Source organism: Stylophora pistillata, chromosome 1, assembly GCF_964205215.1.
Source record: "Stylophora pistillata chromosome 1, jaStyPist1.2, whole genome shotgun sequence".
Classification (NCBI taxonomy): Eukaryota; Metazoa; Cnidaria; class Anthozoa; order Scleractinia; family Pocilloporidae; genus Stylophora; species Stylophora pistillata.
In genome coordinates, this window is record NC_142519.1 from 57,918,854 (window position 1) to 57,938,186 (window position 19,333).

General features: G+C 38.4%; 2 protein-coding genes and 1 pseudogene across 4 annotated transcripts; 2 read left to right on the plus strand and 1 right to left on the minus strand.

Moving 5' to 3' along the window:
- The first annotated feature begins 1,032 nt into the window (after window positions 1-1,032).
- LOC111337144 (putative serine incorporator pseudogene) lies at window positions 1,033-3,353 on the plus strand (annotated as a pseudogene). Its single transcript, XR_015988946.1, has 2 exons — window positions 1,033-1,290; window positions 1,518-3,353. The product of XR_015988946.1 is annotated as a putative serine incorporator pseudogene (transcript).
- A 681-nt stretch (window positions 3,354-4,034) lies between these two features.
- LOC111337129 (CDK2-associated and cullin domain-containing protein 1) lies at window positions 4,035-13,601 on the minus strand. Its single transcript, XM_022943362.2, has 8 exons — window positions 13,441-13,601; window positions 13,208-13,331; window positions 11,363-11,465; window positions 8,499-8,594; window positions 7,795-7,891; window positions 6,268-6,357; window positions 6,053-6,194; window positions 4,035-5,198 (listed from the first exon to the last, which is right to left on the minus strand). The coding sequence occupies exons 1-8, from the start codon at window positions 13,487-13,489 to the stop codon at window positions 5,150-5,152; spliced, it is 750 nt and encodes a 249-aa protein (XP_022799097.1). The 5' UTR covers window positions 13,490-13,601; the 3' UTR covers window positions 4,035-5,149.
- Window positions 13,602-13,629: 28 nt separating this feature from the next.
- Window positions 13,630-19,237, plus strand: LOC111337127 (protein BCCIP homolog). 2 transcript variants are annotated; one of them, XM_022943361.2, is made up of 8 exons: window positions 13,630-13,814; window positions 14,398-14,472; window positions 14,986-15,066; window positions 15,798-15,911; window positions 16,849-17,033; window positions 17,334-17,361; window positions 17,670-17,822; window positions 18,464-19,237. In XM_022943361.2, exons 1-8 carry the CDS (start codon window positions 13,632-13,634, stop codon window positions 18,635-18,637), a joined length of 993 nt encoding a protein of 330 aa, XP_022799096.2. In that variant the 5' UTR covers window positions 13,630-13,631; the 3' UTR covers window positions 18,638-19,237. The 2 variants fall into 2 exon arrangements, with proteins under 2 accessions (XP_022799096.2, XP_088581912.1); XM_088725786.1 differs by having other exon boundaries at window positions 17,712-17,822.
- The last annotated feature ends 96 nt before the right edge of the window (window positions 19,238-19,333 follow it).

Genomic DNA, 19,333 nt, shown 5'->3' on the forward strand with positions numbered 1-19,333 from the left:
AGGTAAAATAAGAATACTCAAACTTATCTGGTAAAAGTTGTTATCCTGATGAAGTATCAATTTCTTGCGACTAATTTACCAGGGATTGTGTAGCAGATAGAAAGGATGTGTCAACAATCAGATCTTTGGAGTTAAATGGGTGAAGAAATGTAGTGAAGAAAGCATTGCATTTAAACGCTCGTTCTGAGCAGTCGTCCACAGTAAGGACGCAGTATAAAAGTAAGACCGAGGGACAAAACCAAGAAATCTATGAAATTAAAAAATATATATTTCAGTCTTGTAAGCTGTATGAATGTAAAACTAACCGTGCTAACTGGGAGGCACTGAAACAATGACTAAACTTTTTGGGAGTGAAATTCCTCCAGTCAAACTTTACTTAATTCATGACAAATTTTAAATTTTTGGCCAATATCGCGTATCAAGAGACTATGATTTCTTGCGCGTATAGATTAAAAATTACATCGCTTGAGAAAAAAAATAGCATGCGTAATGGTGTGTCAACGGAAAAAGAATTTGAAACACATCATAAAGTGGAAGTTACACCACACTTTCTTCTGCGGCGGAGCTAAGAGCTTCGGTTTTGTAATCTTGAAATGTCAAGAAAAAAGATTTTTGTCATCTGATTCCTCTAAGCCAGAAACCTCCTGCTTTGTTCAGACTGACATTTTATTTGCATTCTATCGAAATTATTGAAATTATGTTTTAGCTAACTGTAAGTGGAAAATATGAGAGACGCATTGAAAATCTCTCTATGCCGTTTAACTTTAAAGATATCTGAAAAGTATTTTTACCCAGCTTCCGGTTAAATTCTTTTATTTCTCTAGCAAGCAGAAGTTTTATCGATGAAGTAATTGCCCATTTCCGAGTTACCTTTTGTTAGCCTTTTTTCAAACGAGTCCTGGTGCTCATCCTTTCATTTGATAATCCGTTCTCATTCACATGCAAATTAAATTCATTGCACTATTGGGCACCGGGCCTCGTTATGAAAAAGAGGCTAGGGCTAATTCGGAGAAGGTAAAATAAATTACAAGTATTCTTACAAAAAAAACATCGCCCCACTGATCGATAAAAAATACTTCCAGACGACACAGAAAATTTTTCGGTCATAAAGTATTCAGCGAAAAATCATGAAGCCGTTGACATATTGTTTTATAAAACCATCCATCGGAAGAAGAAGCAGCCCTGATTACAAGCTGAAGCGAATCAGATTTTGTTTGTATAACGCTACTTAATAAGAATCAGTAAGGAGCCAATTCAAGTTATGTCGACCATGCCATGTAGGCATCATAGGTATTAATTCTTTTCTTTTCTTTATCGCTTTTAAATTCAACTATTTCAGACCCTTTACGATAATTGAATTTCTTGGGGTCGTACTTGTGGTTTCCTGATTTCGTAGATAGAACAAAGAACCCACAACAATGGCTTAAAGGGAACATGCAACATTAAATATTTAAGGTTTCCCTAAATCACTGACACGTGTTAAAAAGACTAACAACATTGCTTTTTTTCACTTCAAGCTCTCAACCACGAAATTGAGGAAAGAGTTGGTTTTCAATCGACGCGTTGAAAAAACCGTTGAAAGGTGGAGACGAATTCAATGGCGACTACGTCAACTTCGTCGACTCATGAAGTTATTGTGGAAAACCCAAGAAACAGCGAAACAAACGCTAATGAAAATTCAAGATTTCGAGGAGTAATAGATACGTTTCTTGAAGTCTGTTATAAACTCGACATAGTTCTATGCTGCGGCTTACATTTTTGTGCACGTTGTTTCCGTCCTCGAGTTCGGCTTCGCCAGTCAATTTTCACCCGAATGTCGTACATTGGACTTCTACTAGGAGCTTGCTTGCTATGTTGCTTTTTGCTGACACCAAGAACAAGACACATTCTTGGCGATGACTTTTGCCAAACTGTCTCCTATTTTTTCTGTGACACATTACTTAGCTACGCCTCTGTGTACAGGGTTCTTTTTATCTTAGCCATCTTCTACTTAATCCAGAGCTTGGCTTTATATGGGGTGTCATCGAGTCGTGATAGCCGAGCACGGATCAACAATGGCTTTTGGGGAGTGAAAATTTTGACTTTATCTTTATTAACGTTTTCATTTTTGCTTATACCGCATTCGGAATACACTGGTGAAGTGTGGACATTCTTTGGCTTAAACGGAGGGTTTGCTTTTATCATTTTGCAATTTGTGCTGTTAATTGACTTTGTACATGGGTGGAATGTCAGCTGCGTGGAGAGGCTCGAAGCCTCAACATCTTACGCACAGTTGAACTTATGGTATATGGTTCTGTGGATACCCACCATAACACTTTACGCAATCTCTATTATCTCAATCGTATCCTTCTATATTCTCTACGCATGGGCACCCGGCTGCCATAATAACATGTTTTTCATAACGTTTAATGTTTATCTCTGTGTAGCTGCCACTTATATTTCTGTTAATCCTGTTGTTCAAGAAGCACGCCCGCGTTCGGGACTCCTACAAGCAGCGGTCGCCACCGCTTACAATACCTTCATCACGTGGTTAGCGTTGTCAAATGAACCCGATGAAGTTTGTAACCCATCACGTGACTATCTCTTCCCTGGGACTCCATTCAGTAATATTCAAATACTGTTAAGTCTAGGATTCATGTTCTTTGTATTAATCTACGCTTGTTTACGCAACGTTCGCGCTCCGCAGTACGGCAAACTTCAATCAGGACATTCTACACGCACGCAAACACACGAAACTCGCGAGGTACCCAATACAGAAGAAACTATGGTGCGTGTCGGCGTTTTCGAGGAAGGCGGTTGCGTTTTTGACGATGAGCATGACGGCGTGGCCTACAGTTATTCGTTTTTCCAAGTGCTTTTTTGTCTGGCTGCTCTTTATTCCATGATGACATTAACTAGCTGGTACCGGCCAGAAGAGGCTCAACATTTCAGTGTCAAGTTAGTTTGCGGATGGGGAGCAGTCTGGATTCGACTGTCTGCTGCCATCTTTAGCACGTTCATCTATATCTGGACGTTGATAGCCCCTGTCATCTTTCCCGACTCGTACAGGGACTTAGTTTTCTTTCAATTCATGTTAAGCGCACATAAACCAGTACGGACAGCGCGACGACCAACAAGCTAAAAACTACTTGATTCACCGAAGTGGAGTAGCTCGTGGCGGATAATTAACTCACTACGGTCCGTATATTTCACACAAAATCACTGCAATAACAATAAAATATAGTCATTTTAAAAATTATGTTTGTGAGGCAAGAACATGTATATTTCTCTCGTTGTACTCGAAAGACTAGACTAAGCTAAAGTCAGGGATGAAAAATATTTTAATTTAATAAAGAATGTCACGTTGCTCGGTAGTCTAATTGTCAGGTACTCTGCAGAAATGTTTTTTTCACAGTACCAGTGGCGTTTAGGGACGTAAGGACCTCTCCCGCTATCACTGGCAACCTAAGATCCCAGGCGAATAATGGTGCGCGGATCAGGCTTCAGTTTTTTTTTCGCGTTTTCAGGGGAGCAGATAGCAGGGGGCTGGCGTGAAACAATCGCGAGAGGCGAGATGCGCACAAGCGAAGGAGTGCTCTTCTTCTCGTGCACGACTCACCCTACGTGTTCTACCGCGACTTAGCCTCGCGTTTGCACGTCTGAAAGCAAGAAAATTTATGCCTGTTCCTCAAGCTAGATGTTTTATCTAACTGGTAGAATCTAAGTAAACTGCTGTCAGTGGTTTCTCGTGATAAGAAGAGTTTTAAAGTCTGTTTACCCAGGAAGTAGAAGAGCGGCTTAGCATAATAACTACTCCACCAGGTTAGTCTTGCGCATGAGTTATTTGTTCTCATTAGGCAATGCGTCTTCTCTTCGACCAATGCGCTACCCTCCAGAGCGCGTTGCGCGACGACACCAAGCAAGGTTGATTCTTCCTCTGCTTTGTGATCGAAGATGGAGGCTTTTAATCACAAAAAATACGTCTGCAACGCGGGCTTGAGACTTATGGGGTGTGGTTACTTATCGTTGAGAGGAAAATCAATTCTTTCAAAACGTAAAGTTATCAAACAAAATACTTTTTATTTGCTGGAATATTTACTACATCGGTTCATTTTTAGGTTTTAAGGTTTCAATTGACGAATGAATGTCTGAAAAACTTGAAACATTCTGTTATACTCTCGACCACATTGCCCAGGCTATTACATAAGATTATAATTGTACCAATCTTATCGACAGAAATTCACTTTTTGTGCAGTCTGCACCAATAGGCAAAAATTCAAAAGTCGAGGGATACTCCCACAGGAAAATGACACAGGGTTTTGTTCCTCTTAGGAGTAAAATCAACAGATTGGTGCCCCTGAAGGTGTCGAAAGCTAACATGGCCGTTTCTTCAATCGCCAAGGTACATTTTTGGGTTCATTAAAGTTATCGATCTGTAAAATGACGGGATCCATTGCGCGATCGGGAATAACTTTAATTTCGAAATTACTTAGTTATAAATAGTTACCCAACGTTAGAGCGATACTTCGTAGGGGTGAAATGAATTGGGGCCACGCCCACAAAACAGAAATTTGTCATCTTTGAGTATTTCGGAGTGGTTCGAGATTTTTCGACCAGCACTTCTTGAAGTTTGTATTGAGGAATGCCCCCCTCCAGTAATTGCACCAAACATTTAACATCTCTCTTCCCCAAACAGAAATTATTTTCATCCGTAATTCAGTTGGTGTCCATATTTGTCTCATAGCTGTGTTTCGTGTAATCCAGCGGCGTAAACTGGGTAACGTCCATTAAAGTTTCGCAGTCATGAAAACTAAACTCGTGGAGATTTCACTTGTTTACCTTAGTCCTAAATCACCTGATACGACCCGACAGGTATAATTTCCATATTTAAGAACTCTACATGTTTTCTGATGCGCAAAAAAAAATGGGAAGAAGCCTTTGATTTTTGGAAAACAGAAAAGAGCGAGATAAAATAGGTGAAAGAGCCGAAACTGCCATGCCTCTGGTTATGCTGTGGTATACACCAGAATGAGGTGTCCTTTTCACAACATTTCTCAGTAGATTCGTTGTCTTTTCTTTTTTGTTGGGTCGTTACGCTTTCCTTGAGATTTCATTCCTTCTGCGCTATAGTTTCGTTCGATTTAAAATAGTGTAGGCAGTCATTCGTTCCCTATCTGCCTTGGAAATCTTCTCCTCTCCTTTTCTTTCCCGTGTCCTCTCTAAATTGGAAAGAAATAAAATTGAAGTCACTTCAAGTTGGGTGTCGCAAGTAATCTGGAACTGTGTTGAGTTTTACTTCAGAGCGCCTTTCGATTGAGTGTCATAAACTCAAACCAAAGTCATCACAGCAGCCAATCAAAAGAGCCGAAAATACCTATAGCTAATGAGAACTCAACATAAAAATAACCAATTTAAAGCGCGCGAAAACGCGGGCGACCAAGTTGCCATTGGTGTTAGTTTTACATCTGATCGGTTGAGGAAGTGGCGCGAGTTCTCTGGGCCAATCACAGAGCGAAGCAAAGTAAACCAAAGCAATCCTGGTTTACTTTCCTATACTCCATTGAAAATAGCTCTATAACGCTCAAATTAAAAGCTCTTTACACTAACATTTAGATTTCGTAAGTAGTAGAACCAAGTTTCGTATCAATTAGGCTTGGAAAAACTTGATAAAAGCAAGTAAATGAAGACCCTTAAAGCCCTTCGCGGATTTGGACTAAAACAAGAGAACTACCAGGAACTACATAACTTAGTGACCGAGCCAATCAAGACAAATCCGACTCTGTCTTCAAAAGCTCGTTCTTTAAGGCGCTTTCCGATGAATGTCACAAACCTAACTCGAAGTAACTAGGAAAGCCATATGCAAATGCAAGGAACCAATGATAACTCGAGGTGACCTCATGCAACCGGCATGAGAAGCTGGAAAATCGTCCGTGAAGAGGTTGAAACTGGTTTTGGGCTTTGAATCTGATTAGTTGAAAAGTGGTACCAGTTTTCTGGACCAATCACCAAGCTTAGTCTTGCAAACCATGCGATCCCGGATTACTTATGGAACACAACACAACACACCTCTTACCTTGAAAAGCCCTGGCTCGTCACCAGGTCCTCCTGTAACAAACGGTCTTCTTGAATTAGACTTGGTAGCTGGTCAAACTGTGTTGGGGGTAAAATGTTGGGAATAAATCGGGCAAAGAGCATTGGATTGCGCTCAGAAAACTCTGCAAAAAGAATAATATTATTACTATACGTAACCAATCGGAGATGAAGAAATCAAGAGAGTGCTACACAAACCTGGTTTGAGTGAATAAAGTCCTTTGATAATGGACATCAATATCTGTGGATTGACACCAAATGGCTTAGATGAAACCTCGTCAATCACTCCTATGAGGAAACAGATAATTCAGAGAAACTTCAGCTATGTCATATTGAATTACCAGCACAAAGGCAGTCAGTCAGTTATTCAGTCCATCAGTGTCTTAGACCATCAGTAATTCAGTGAGCCAGCAAGTCATTTTGCAGATCAGTCAGTCAGTCTTCAGTCCATCAGTTAGCCAATCAGCCAGCCAACAAGTCTGCCAGCCAGTCACTCAATCAGTCAGTCAGTCAGCCAGCCAGTCAATCAGTCAGTCAGTCAGCCAGTTGGTCAGCCAGTCAGTCAATATTCAGTCCATCAGTTAGTCAGTCAGTCAGTCAGTCAGTCAGCCAGCCACAGAGTCAGTCAGTAGGTATTTATGAATAAATGCTGATAGTTTCGAAAGAAACTGTTTGGGGCTGCGTCGGTGGGAGTAACAAAATAATTTGGATATATCAACAAAGTTGAAATGGTAAATTGGCCACCGTAACGATTACAAAAGCTGACGTTTTGAGCATTAGCCCTTTGTCGTAGGTATTTAGTCCACCAGTCAGTCAGTCAGTCAGTTAGTCAGTCAGCCAGTCAGTCAGTCAGCCAGTCAGTCAGTCAGTCAGTCAGCCAGTCAGTCAGTCAGCCAGTCAGTCAGCCAGTCAGCCAGTCAGTCAGTCAGTCAGTCAGCCAGTCAGTCAGTCAGTCAGCCAGTCAGTCAGTCAGCCAGTCAGTCAGTCAGTTAGTCAGTCAGCCAGTCAGTCAGTCAGTCAGTCAGTCAGCCAGTCAGTCAGTCAGTCAGTCAGTCAGCCAGTCAGCCAGTCAGTCAGTCAGTCAGTCAGTCAATCAGTCAGTCAGTCAGTCAGTCAGTCAGCCAGTCAGTCAGTCAGTCAGTCAGTCAGCCAGTCAGCCAGTCAGTCAGTCAGTCTGTCTTTCTCCCCAGTCTTTGATATAGTTTGTTGATTGGTTGGTCAATGACTAGCATCAACTACACGAATAATTGTTGTTATTCATGAAAGAGAACCAGATACTGCAGCACACAACAGTAGGTCAGCCACACAAACTAAGCAAGTGGCCAGCCTGTTTAATCAAAAACTGAATGGCTTGCTGGCCTTACAAAAGCATACCCTTGGAGCAATGACTACAACAAACTTAACCCAAGAGCCTTGACTAAGAGGGACTTCTACTACTGGAGCAACTGCTCTTATAAAAACCCCTCCCTTGCACAGGTATGGAGAGATGAAGTCAGCACACAGGTAGTTCACTACGGAATGAACATTTGTTGCTGTGTACTGACTGGGAACATTATGAATCAGCCAATTAGAAGCCCTGTGGCTTTAACTTTTTTGCAACTTAACAGTATAAATAAATAAGTATGAGTATAAATTTAAATGCAAAGAAATAAGTATAAGTATAAGTTTAAATGCAAAGAAATAAGTATAAGTATAAATTTAAATGCAAAGAAATGGTTGACTTACTGAACAGGAATGCATTGTCAGCTACAAGGTTTGTAAACAGTTTCCACAATTCTGCTTGCAAATCAGTATGAAGTTTTGGTGAAACATAAAATCGATTCTGTAAGAAAAGAAGAAAAATAACAATAACAGATGAAGATGACTGTAACCATTGCAGCATATACTCATTTTTTTCCTTTTCACAACAGCACCATCTTAATTTATTAATCTGCAGTTCAAATAAATGATATTTATATATTCACAGTCGTTCATTCTTACTTTCAGTAATTTCTTTCCCCCCACACTGATATTGATTTGCACGTTTGTTCCAAGGCCATGGCTCATGTGATATTTCCACAGGCCAAAGATTTAGGTTAATATAAAGGAAAGTTTGCGACATTCTAATCTTGCGCCTTCACTACCATTCCCTAGATCAATACAGGAATTCTCTCGGCTTCAACATAGTTTCTACATCAAGAAAACTTTCTCCAGTTAATCAGGTTGGAAATTCTCAGTGCTAAATAACATGTTACATTTGTGAGGAGAAGTTATACTATACTAATATATATATGTTATCAAATATACTAATAACATTACTAATGATCTAAATTATTATTAGTATTGTAATAAGATACAGTATATATACGTATTCCTCATTATTTATGCAACCAAAGTTTGTCTCGCAGGTGTAATTAATCACTTATTTAAGCATTATGAAAATATCTCACCATGTAACTAAAGATGGCTACTATTCCACTAACTGCTTGAAAGAACTGTGCCATTGCAAAATTAAACTTTTCAAGATAAGCTTCAGCTGGGGTCACCTACAAATTTCAACAAGCAAAATAGAGCTTAGTAAGCTTAGGGAAATGACTCTTGGGTAAAGAACAGTTCTTGGGAATACTAAAAAAGCATCCCCTGGTAAAGGTCATTTTAGAAGAAAGTCTCAGCTTGGAGATGGAACATGATGTCCACACAATGACATAATGTCCATCACATTGACCCAATTTGAGGACTTTCAAGGACTTTTTAGGTCATTTTCAAGGACCTTGGATCTCAAATTTAAGACCTTTTGCATTAAATAGGAGCTAATAGAAAAACTGTATTTATTCATCTATAAGCTGAGTGATTTTTTCACAAAACTTTACCAAAATCTCAAAAATTTGAGCTAGAGAAGGGTTCTCGGCTTAAAGCTTAGTGTTTTTCCAAACATAATTTTTTTGAAACAGCAAATTCAAAGGAAACATAAAATGATATATTCGTCTATAAGCTGAGATATTACATGCAGAAGTAAATAACAAAACAAGTTGAAGTTGGTTGACTTTAAACAACAAATATATATGAAATACATATATATGAACTGCGGTCATGAAACGTATATGTGCACGATCCTTCGCAGTAAAGCACTATTTAAGCAATAGTGAAAATCAGACCTGAAAAAAATTCAGGCCTGTAATTTTCACTATTGCTTAAATAGTGCTTTACTGCGAAGGATCGTGCACATATACGTTTCATAACTGCAGTTCATATATATGTATTTCATATATATTTGTTGTTTGATTTATCATCTACGGGTTTATGTCGAGTTAATTTGATGGCCTGCTCCCAGTTGGCTTGTTAGCTCAATTGGTAAGAGTGCTGCACTAGTATCGCAGAGGTCAGTGGTTCGAATCCCGTACAGGCCTAAATTTTTTTCAGGTCTGATTTTCACTATTGCTTAAATAGTGCTTTACTGCCAAGGATCGTGCACATATACGTTGGTTGACTTTATTCATGTGGTTGACTTTATTCATGTGGTTGCTTCCAAAGGAGCGGTTTGTTGTTTTCGATGCTTAGTAAATATGGCTTATTGCTCGTCCTCAGTGTCGGCACAGATATTTATCGTCCATCTCCTCCTCATCCGCTAGTTCTGCCATTTATTCCGAGTAGATTGCTTCATCTTCCATGCTGTCTAGAGTATTAGAGATTCTGCGGGCTTTGAACGAGTGTATAGATCTTGTGAAAGTGTTTTAAAAATTTCGAAACTGACCAATCAGAATTGCCCATTTGCACAATTGGTAAACAAACTCGTCACATGTTACTGTGTTGAAATTTGTGATCACGTAAAAAGAAAACTTATCTTGGCTTCTCTGCTCTGTAAACTAGTCAAGTAATCTCTCATCCAGCTGCGGATATTTCGGAGTGTAACGGCCCATCCTGGTGCATTTCACTGACATCTTGAACTCTCCATTAAAGGGGTTCTCTTGATCTTTCCTCTAGTGACTCACTGATGACTTACTCTCTGGTTACCTTGGAATTGTTTTCGATGGCAATACTGCATTGAAACTCTTTTCTGTTTCGAAACGTTTGCGTTCATTTCAGTTTGTTCAAGAATGGAATTCTCTGAATATGGTCTCGGCTTCTTGCCGAGTATTTTCAATTTACAGGTTTTAAAAACCTTCCTGATTAAAACAGACCGAAGTCTAGGGTCTCGGCTTATAGCCAAGTTTGGCTTATACGAATAAATACAGTAAAAAACATTGCTCTTTATTGTTAAAAGTAAAAGGTAGAAACACAATCATTTCTTTGTAAGGTACAAAATATACAAAAATCACAATGTCAAACAGCATAATTGGACACAGGATTTGAAAGGAAAACTCATTTTTGTGATTTGTACCAAAGACTTACACTTTCAACACCAGAAACAAAAGAAAACTTAGACTATGATTCATCTGCACTTATTTTCAAGGACTTTTCAGAAATTTTCAAGGACATGAGTCTAAATTCAAGGGTTTTGAAGTCCTTGAAAACAAAAAATTAAATTCAAGGACTTTCAAGGACTTTCATGGAGCATGGGAACCCTGTTATCTGTAGTGCATGGTCAGGTCCAAAAGCCTATAGCCTCATTACACCCTAACATCAGTATGCATATTCTCTATTTGCCTCCTGGTTAGCTCAATTGGTATTGCGCCGGACTGTTGTGTGGAAGCTCAAGAGTTCAAATCCGGCTGGACCAACACTCAGGGTCTTTAAATAACTGAGTAGAAAGTGCTGCCTTTGTAATAATATCTGCAAACGGTTAGACTTTCTAGTCTTCTCGGATAGGGATGATAAATGGAGGTCCCGTCTCACAAGCCCTTATATGTGATTTAAATTTGTGGGACGTTAAAGAACCCACACACTCCTCGAAAAGAGTAGGGGACGTACTGCCCGGTGTTGTGGTCTGTCTGTGCAGTGTCTATCCAGAGTGAATTGGGGGGAGGGGTGGTGCCTCGCATGCACCTTGTGTTCTGTTCGCACTAACCCTTCCAGGTCTAGTCACACCCGGTAAAGTTGTTAAAATGAAAAACAAAACAAAAAAATATACTGTTCTCCATACATTTCCTGTGGTGCTAACAAGGAGAATTTGTGTAACAATCAAGAGCTCCTTTAGTTGGTTATGATTTCTTTTATTCTCAAGACCTGAATGTGTGATTCCACTGTGATACTGTGACGAGAAATTAGCTGATAATCACTTAAAGGGGTAATTAAAAGGATAAAGTGAACAAAAGCATGTAACAAACAGATCTATCGTATTTCCTGACTAGTCAGCCTAATAACTATCTGTGCTTACCTGTAGTTCTTCAGCTACTCGTCTAAGATAGGAGGTCACAAGTTCCATCAGATTGTTGTACATTTTGTCAGAGTACTGCTGGCATACACATTTATATACAGTGCTGAGAAGATAATCATGGAAGAAAAGTTAGCTTTCCAGGTGAAAAAACCTTACAGGACAAACAGGGTTTTCATCAGGAAATATAGTTGCTGGGTGATAGTGTGAAGTAACAGGAAAAAGTACTTTATATAGGTTCACCACATCCCAATGACAAATAGCTCATGTCATAAAATTTAGCTGAAGATTTCTATCTTATAGCCCAGAGTTTGTGGTGAGCAATGCCTAGAGAACACTATGATATCTCAGAATTGCTTTACAGATTTTAGTCCTAATGCAACAATAAAAGAAGGCCCAGTGGCCTAGTGGTCAGTACACTGGACTCTGTGTTAAGAGGCCCAGGTTCAAGAGCTGGCCGGGATAATGCCTTGTGTCCTTGGGCAAGACACTTTATTATTCTCACGGTGCCTATCTTAACGGCACACTTAATTTGGAGCCTCACTCTGTTGTGTGTCCCACACTTCGTGGTGAAAGCAATTAAATAGATAAATATCATCGTTGTGGTATCAAAAAGAAGAAGCTTAGTGGATATTAAGAAAAACTCTTTCCTGGTGCAGCACATTCTAGACTTCCCACTTCTTCCTAATCAAGATCTAAATGAAAGGGTGGGTCATTAGCAATCTAAAGAGCACTTGTGGATTGATCTTGTACACCCCTGACAGAAAGATACGACACTTCATCATGCATGCACTTCTTTGATAAAAGAAAACACTGGGAAAAGAAAGAGATTGCCTTTAGGACTAAGACTTTGATTCAGAATAGAATGGGATTAAATGGAAATCTTTCCACCCTGACCAATGTCAAATGGGGTGTACAAAACCGCCTCCCAGTTAGCTCAATTGGTATAGCGCTGGACTGTTGTGTGGGAGGTCGAGAGTTCGACTCCGGCCGAACCAACACTCAGGGTCTTTAAACAACTGAGAAGAAAGTGCTGTCTTTGTAATAATATCTGCAAATGGTTAGACTTTCTAGTCTTCTCGGATAGGGACAATAAATGGAGGTCCCGTCTCACAAGCCCTTATATGTGATAAAAACTGTGGGACATTAAAGAACCCACACACTCTTCGAAAAGAGTAGGGCACATAGTGCCCAGTGTTGTGGTCTATCTTTGTGTAGTGTCTAATCTAGGGTGAATTGGGGAGGGAAGGTGAGATCAATACATGGACTGAAGTGGCTGCATATTGCGCCTGATGAATTCTGACGTCTGATCTCACCTTAACTGATTGTAAAGCGCGACTGATTATCTATATAGTAGTTTGCGCTATATAAATGTTGAATTATTATTATTAATGATCTTGATAACCATAAAATTTCGAAAAGATCCTTTAAAATCCTATCTTCAAAGATCATAATTACAAAAACTTCTTTGGAAAATGATAGGATCTTGAAAAGAATTTTGATTATTTTGAACATTTGTATATTTTTAACTGAATCCTTAGAGTCCAGATGGAATTTAAGGGAAAAAAAGTTACTATAGATCCTAAGCCCTAATCAGTTTGTAGTAAGAAAAATTAAGCGATGCTGATAACAAAACAAAAAGTTGCTAATCTCAGAGAATTTCCTGATCAATTATCATGTTTTAAATTGCAACAAGGCGAACGTTTTAGTCAAAGTCGCGTTGTTGCAATTAATATGGTAGATAACAAAAGGAGGAAAATTAGTCCAACTTCATTTCAATATAAGTATTAGCTTACGCAAATGTTGTTAATGTTTGTTTATGTATATCTATGCCAAACATAAACTTACCTGTACATTTCTTCATACGAAATCGGGATAAATTCTCCAGGATTTTGTTGTAAAATTAATAAAATCGCGCCTTCTAGCTTCGGCCAATAACGAGACGTATATTCCTCATCATCAACAGTAGTAGCTAAAGCAAAAATACAAGACATAAAGCTTACTAAACAGATATGAGGTCGTACTGATTCTAATTTCGGTTACCAGCCAAGTCTTTACCGTAAGGATCTGTTTCATTTTACCTCTTGAAAGTCCTAGTAGCGAGCTTTCTACAACACTTTCAGTAGTCATCTCCACTATATTTTCCAAAACTCCCAAGAATTGCTTGCAAAAACATGACAAGTTGCTTGCTCGCCCAACTGTCACTCCGCCATTTTGTTTTTCTCTTAACACAGGAGGAATGGGTCGAGGTTCATCTTTTGCCAGGTACTTCATGTTAAGTCAACCTACATTCTCTTTCAAGATGGCGGATTCCTCGGAGTCGGACGATGTCGAAGAAAAAGCCTTGCAAAAGGGCGAAAAAAGAAGGCAAGAAGAAAGCGATGAAACTTCTGACGAGGGTTCATCATCAGAGGTAGAAACGGATGGCTCAGATGAAAGCTTTGATGAAAATATGGTAAGAACACACCATTTCCATTTCGCAGACTTTTTCATAACCAAGTTTTTAACACGTGCAAACTTACGCTTGTCGAAGATGTGAAGGCTTGCGTCTCTGCCGATCGAAGTTTGTGCGTATACCAAGAAAATACGAGAGATACTTGTGTTATTCCATGGTATACCACTTGGAAGCGTTGCAAAACTATAAAAAACTTCATAGTAAAACGTCTGGTGCATTGAAATAATGCAGAATATTTTTTTTGTTGCATTTGATTGAAGGAATATTCATATTTTCTCCATGACATTGGTCAGGGTGGAAAGATTTCCATTTAATCCCATTCTATTCTGAATCAAAGTCTTAGTCCTAAAGGCAATCTCTTTCTTTTCCCAGTGTTTTCTGTTATCAAAGAAGTGCATGCATGATGAAGTGTTGTATCTTTCTGTCAGGGGTGTACTTGTAAATAAAAGCTGCAAGTGGTCAAACTTTGATGCAAAATCATCTGTGTTCTTTATATCATTGCAGAAGAGTTTTTGATAAATAAATAAATTAAATAATAAGAGTTTTTGATATAGCATTGATATGGAACTGGTTGATGTTTCAGGAGATTCCAGTTGAATTTGAAGCATTTCCTCCTACTGAAGAAGATTTTGGTGGAATACGGTGCCTGTTACAGCAAGTGAGTCAGTAATAAAACTTAGCCGGAGCATCTTGCTCAGTTAGTACTGCATTTGATTACTTGCTGCTATTTTCAGTTAGCATATGGCAACATCTTTGGTTGGACATTAGGAAAAAGATTTGCAAGTACAGTAGAACTCGATAATCTACATCATCCTTGTTGTAAATATAGTCAGCCAGACAATTACACTTTTTTGCCAGCAAATAATCCAGACAAAATAACTTTAAACTTTAATAATATTTACCAGTGATTAATTGATACACAAGAAAGTTAATTAAATGCATCTGTGTTTTATATCTAATGAGTACTGATAATAATTAAGGGTTGCAAACTTGAAAGACTTAAAAAGCAAACATCTGTCAAAACCTACATTGTATTTTCCCTGCAGTTGTATCAAGCAGCACTTGGAGAAGTATTTTTAACCCCCCTCCACCACCTCCCACCTCCCCCCTCCCCCCTCCCCATACATTGTCTTTTGGGGCTGACTTTCATTTGTGACTTTAAAATCAACAGTTGTTTTTAAAAAATACCTTGGATCTATCGAAACTTAGTGATCTGATCATTTCTCAACCTGAAGTAACCACTCTGATTAAGGTATGTCAGGCACACCATATTTATTTATTTAAATCAGCACCCCACCTCAAATAAGTGCCACCTCCCCCCCCCCCTGCATTAAAAACGGAAAAAGAAAAAAACTGAAGAGTACAAGAAAAGCAGTTATTATTATTTCTTTACTAGCTTCTAAAAATCTCTTAATTATTTGTCATCTCTACATTGTGTTATTATTTTGTTACAAAATAAACTTGTTACTTGCTCTAAACTGGGAAAATTTAATAAGTGCCTAGTCTAGAATAAGAAGCTACCCTTAAGGTTCAACAATTAAATATTAAGCATCCAGAGTGCTTAATCAAATAAATATGATATCAGTCACTGTGGTAGTGATGTCCATTTGGTAATATAAATTTTATGGCAATGTGATTGGTTACACCATTTCGTATCTGTTCAATTAGTTGGATAGTTAGTTTCATTAATTATTCAATTATTCAATAACAACATAATCCTGTTTTGTTGCTAAGGTTTGAGTGATTACTACATTTAACCTAAAATAACCAGTCAGATTATTTGCTATTAAATTTGTGACTGATTGTTGACTTGGGCATTATCCTCATGAACTAACAAGCAATGGAAATCTCAAGCTCGTGATTTAAACTGTAAGCTACAAGTGCAATAATGTTATATCAGTTCTATTGTTACCTCTAATTGTGCAACTGAGATGTGATGTTTGTAAGGTGCTTATATTATTTCATTGCCTCTTTAAATCAAAGGTAGTGAATGATGATGACCAAGAAAGCAATGGTGAAGCCAAAAATGATGATGATGATGAATCAGAAGATGGTGTTTTTGGATTGACAACTGTGATTGACTTAAAAAAGCATAAGGTTAACGAGTAAGAATTCCTATGAAAAATTTTTTTCTGAGATTGTTTCACATTGTGATCAAGAAAATTGTGTGCCTTGTTAGTTTTAAGAATATGGTAAGAACAAAAAAAGGCACATGAGTTGGAGCCAAGTGTGTCACTGACATGAACCACAGAGACCATTTTAAAGTGGTAGGGCTTAAAAAAATCCGGCCAATACAAACAAATGCTGAGGAAGTGTTTGTCATTTATGTTACACAGCTTTACTGAGCCTTTGACTTGAGGCAAATGTGTAAGAGCAGATGCATTTTATTACTTTCAAGGAGTAAAATCCATATTCTGTCCATCTTAACTGGAGCACTAAAAAATAAATCCCAGCAATAAAAGTGGTAGGGCTATAGCCCTACTAGCCCCTCCCTCTCCACGGTCCCTGACTGATGTTCGCACCACATTTTTTTGTCATCTGTGATTTATTAACTGAACAAACCCACAGTAATAAGGAATTGATTTGTTAATTTCATTGATAACTTCCCAGACCGTCAATTATACTGTTTGTGTGAAGGTGTAGTCTGATCGTCCGGGTGAGTGTAGTCCTGAGAAGGACTGTTGTCGGTGGTAGTGACTGACGTTTCGACAACCTCCATACAAACGACTTATTCACGACATAAACATCACAAACGACCGAAAAAGAACGACCTAACTTTACCGACAGATCGAAACAGACCAATCACGACCGACTTACGTCACTTGAGTCTTACAGCCAATAACATCACGGCAAAACCAACTGATCATTCACTTGACTCTGATGATGACTTCCGCACAGGTTGTCGAAACGTCAGTCACTACCACTGACAACAGTCCTTCTCAGGACTACACTCACCCGGACGATCAGACTACACCTTCACATGTTACCCCTGGGTTCAAACCATTTACTGCATTATACTGTTTGTATTACTCAGGAAAGTGATGTCATCAAACAACTTAAAAAGCTACTAACTGATAAATGCCAAGAGTCGGCTTCAAAAGAAGACAAAGCAGAATTTACTGTGGTGATGGATGGACAACATTCTGTAGGATTTCTCATCAGTGAACGTTTTATTAATATCCCACCACAGATAGCAGTGCCAGTTTACAAAACCTTAAGGTACATTTTAAGAGTTATCTCAAATTGTGTTCATGTTTTAATTTGTTTATATATCTTCAAGGGAAGTTCTTCTAAATAGATGATTGTTTAATGGATTAGTCCTCAAACAGTGTCAGGTCACAGATTGATGTCTTCGAAGATTACAAATTGCACTTGCCCAGTGGGCTCTTGCAATTTTGTTGTCAAAGGGATGGATATTTTTTCCTAATTTTTTTTTTATTGATTTCTGTACCTTTTGTGAGCCGCTTCACCGGTTTTTTTGTAATTGAAATAACATTTAGTCTTTCTTTTTCTTGTTAGATCTGAACTGAAAAAGGTCCATAAAAAGGTATGCCATTAATTAGCAACTGGGTCTGATACATTTTAAAATTGGAAGTTCAGCCTTTTGCCAATGATTACATCAGCCTGCAAAGGCAACTACCTCTTAGTGCACTGCTAGGACTGTTACAGGCATTGTCAATTACAGAAGGAAATCTAAACTTGATTCATGTAATTTTGCCAGTGAGAGGTATTTTTTCACTTAGACAGAGATACACGTATAATGCATCTGTTGTCACAATATTCTCCTCCTCATACAATTTTGACAAAAAAGTTGTATATTGATTTGAAATTCAGTTCAGAAATGACACTTGTTAGGGTGAAGATGCACCAATCTCCTATTTTGTAATGATTTGCAAGACATACAAAGACACTGAGACCAAAATGCCACAGAAGTCTAAAAAAGTCAAGACCGAAGAGTCGGCGAGTACATTGAATTTTATTAATGTGGAGGATGAAGTGTTCCTAAGGGTAAGAATGAAATTCTCAATTTATTATATTTCAGATGAGGTTGATAATTAATATTTGTAGTATTGTTACCACTCTGGACAATATTCACCCCTCTTCAACGGCACATTGGAAATAAATTCCCATATCATTAAAAGTCACATGCATGAATACAAGAGTAACTGAGGTTTTAGGTGCAAGAATGATGTTTTGGAAATTTTTGTAGTGTTATGAAAGCCATAGCTGAAACCATGAATCACAATATGCATAAGCCAGTTTGCAATCTTTTTCATCTCACTCTCAATGAAGTTGCTTTCTTATGCTACCTTGTTTGTTTCTTGTCACATATTGAATGGATAATTATGTACCAAACAAAGCAATTATTATTTTGACAAACAAAGCAATTTCCATGTTTGTTGGGGGTGGTTTTTTTAGAAATTTGCATTTTTTTTCTCTGTGAAGGGTAACTTTTGACAGAAAGTACAATAAGGAAATCTTGTGTTTCACTCTGTAACCCGGTTATGAATATTTTAGTCATTGACCAGTCAGGAGTGAGATATTTTGCTGAGTAGGGAAATATAGTCTATCATATATCGTGCGTGAATCTTTAATCTTAGCTGGTACATGTTTGACAATTTTTTTTGTAAATTTTGGTTTCCTTGTAGGAGAGTCAATTGTCCTTCAGTTACACAGCCAGTGCAGATGTTGATGAAACCCTTGTAGCTGGAAGATGGGCTTCAAGTGATTGTGAATTAAAACCTTATCGCACTGTCCTGGTGCTTTCTGCTGACAAGTTTGATAAAGCACTTGAAGGAGTAAACATAATGCTGACACAGTAATGATCTCTCTTCAAATGTCTTTACGCAGGCATTGAAAGAAACTCTGTACATCCCACAGAACATTGTGTAGGGCTTAGATAAAATATCAACAAAGTGTGAAAGTGAAGGATGGGTGTGAATATTTACTATTTGTTTACCTACACCTTGGGTCCCAGGGGTGTTTGGTTTCTCTTTACAAGAATCATAACAGTTGCAGCTCACTTGAACAACTTTGCCTTTGAGTTGGCTTTCTTTGCTCAATTAATATTATCTGCAATGTTAACTTCTTGGGCAGGGGTTTCAAACTAAACCATCTACTATTGCCTACAAGGCCTCTTGCCACCAACTTTTAAGATTTTAATCGTTGGATGTGGGTGGCATCTGTAGAATTTTATCTGCCTACTCCACCATTGGCAGACAGTGGTACCCTTATCCCTTTGAACACATCTGTGAAATGACATGGTGTCATTACAAAGCACCATCCATATATTGGGAAAAGGAAATTGTAGCTATTGATTTTACTCATGTATTATATACAGTCTACACATTTATATCTAGCTATTAAACAAGTTTGAAAGATCTCCAAATGTCAGACAGTGAATTAATAAAGTTTGAGACACATCTGTTTGAGTGGTCCTCTAGTACTGTACAAGAGAAAACAAAATGGAACCCCGGTGACCAAGGCTGATTTCAAGTGTACTGGCCAGTATGTGTACA

Bases quoted from the DNA above. Each gene is read 5' to 3' on its own strand.
- LOC111337129 (XM_022943362.2), bottom strand. From the start codon at position 13,489: ATGACTACTGAAAGTGTTGTAGAAAGCTCGCTACTAGGACTTTCAAGA. The intron at 13,332-13,440 runs GTAAAATGAAAC...TTTTTGCTTTAG, and splicing joins GCTACTAGGACTTTCAAGAG to CTACTACTGTTGATGATGAG. The intron at 5,199-6,052 runs GTAAGAGGTGTG...TTTCCAATTTAG, and splicing joins ACGAGCCAGGGCTTTTCAAG to AGAGGACACGGGAAAGAAAA.
- LOC111337127 (XM_022943361.2), top strand. From the start codon at position 13,632: ATGTTAAGTCAACCTACATTCTCTTTCAAGATGGCGGATTCCTCGGAG. The intron at 13,815-14,397 runs GTAAGAACACAC...TTGATGTTTCAG, and splicing joins AAAGCTTTGATGAAAATATG to GAGATTCCAGTTGAATTTGA. The intron at 17,034-17,333 runs GTACATTTTAAG...TTTTCTTGTTAG, and splicing joins CCAGTTTACAAAACCTTAAG to ATCTGAACTGAAAAAGGTCC.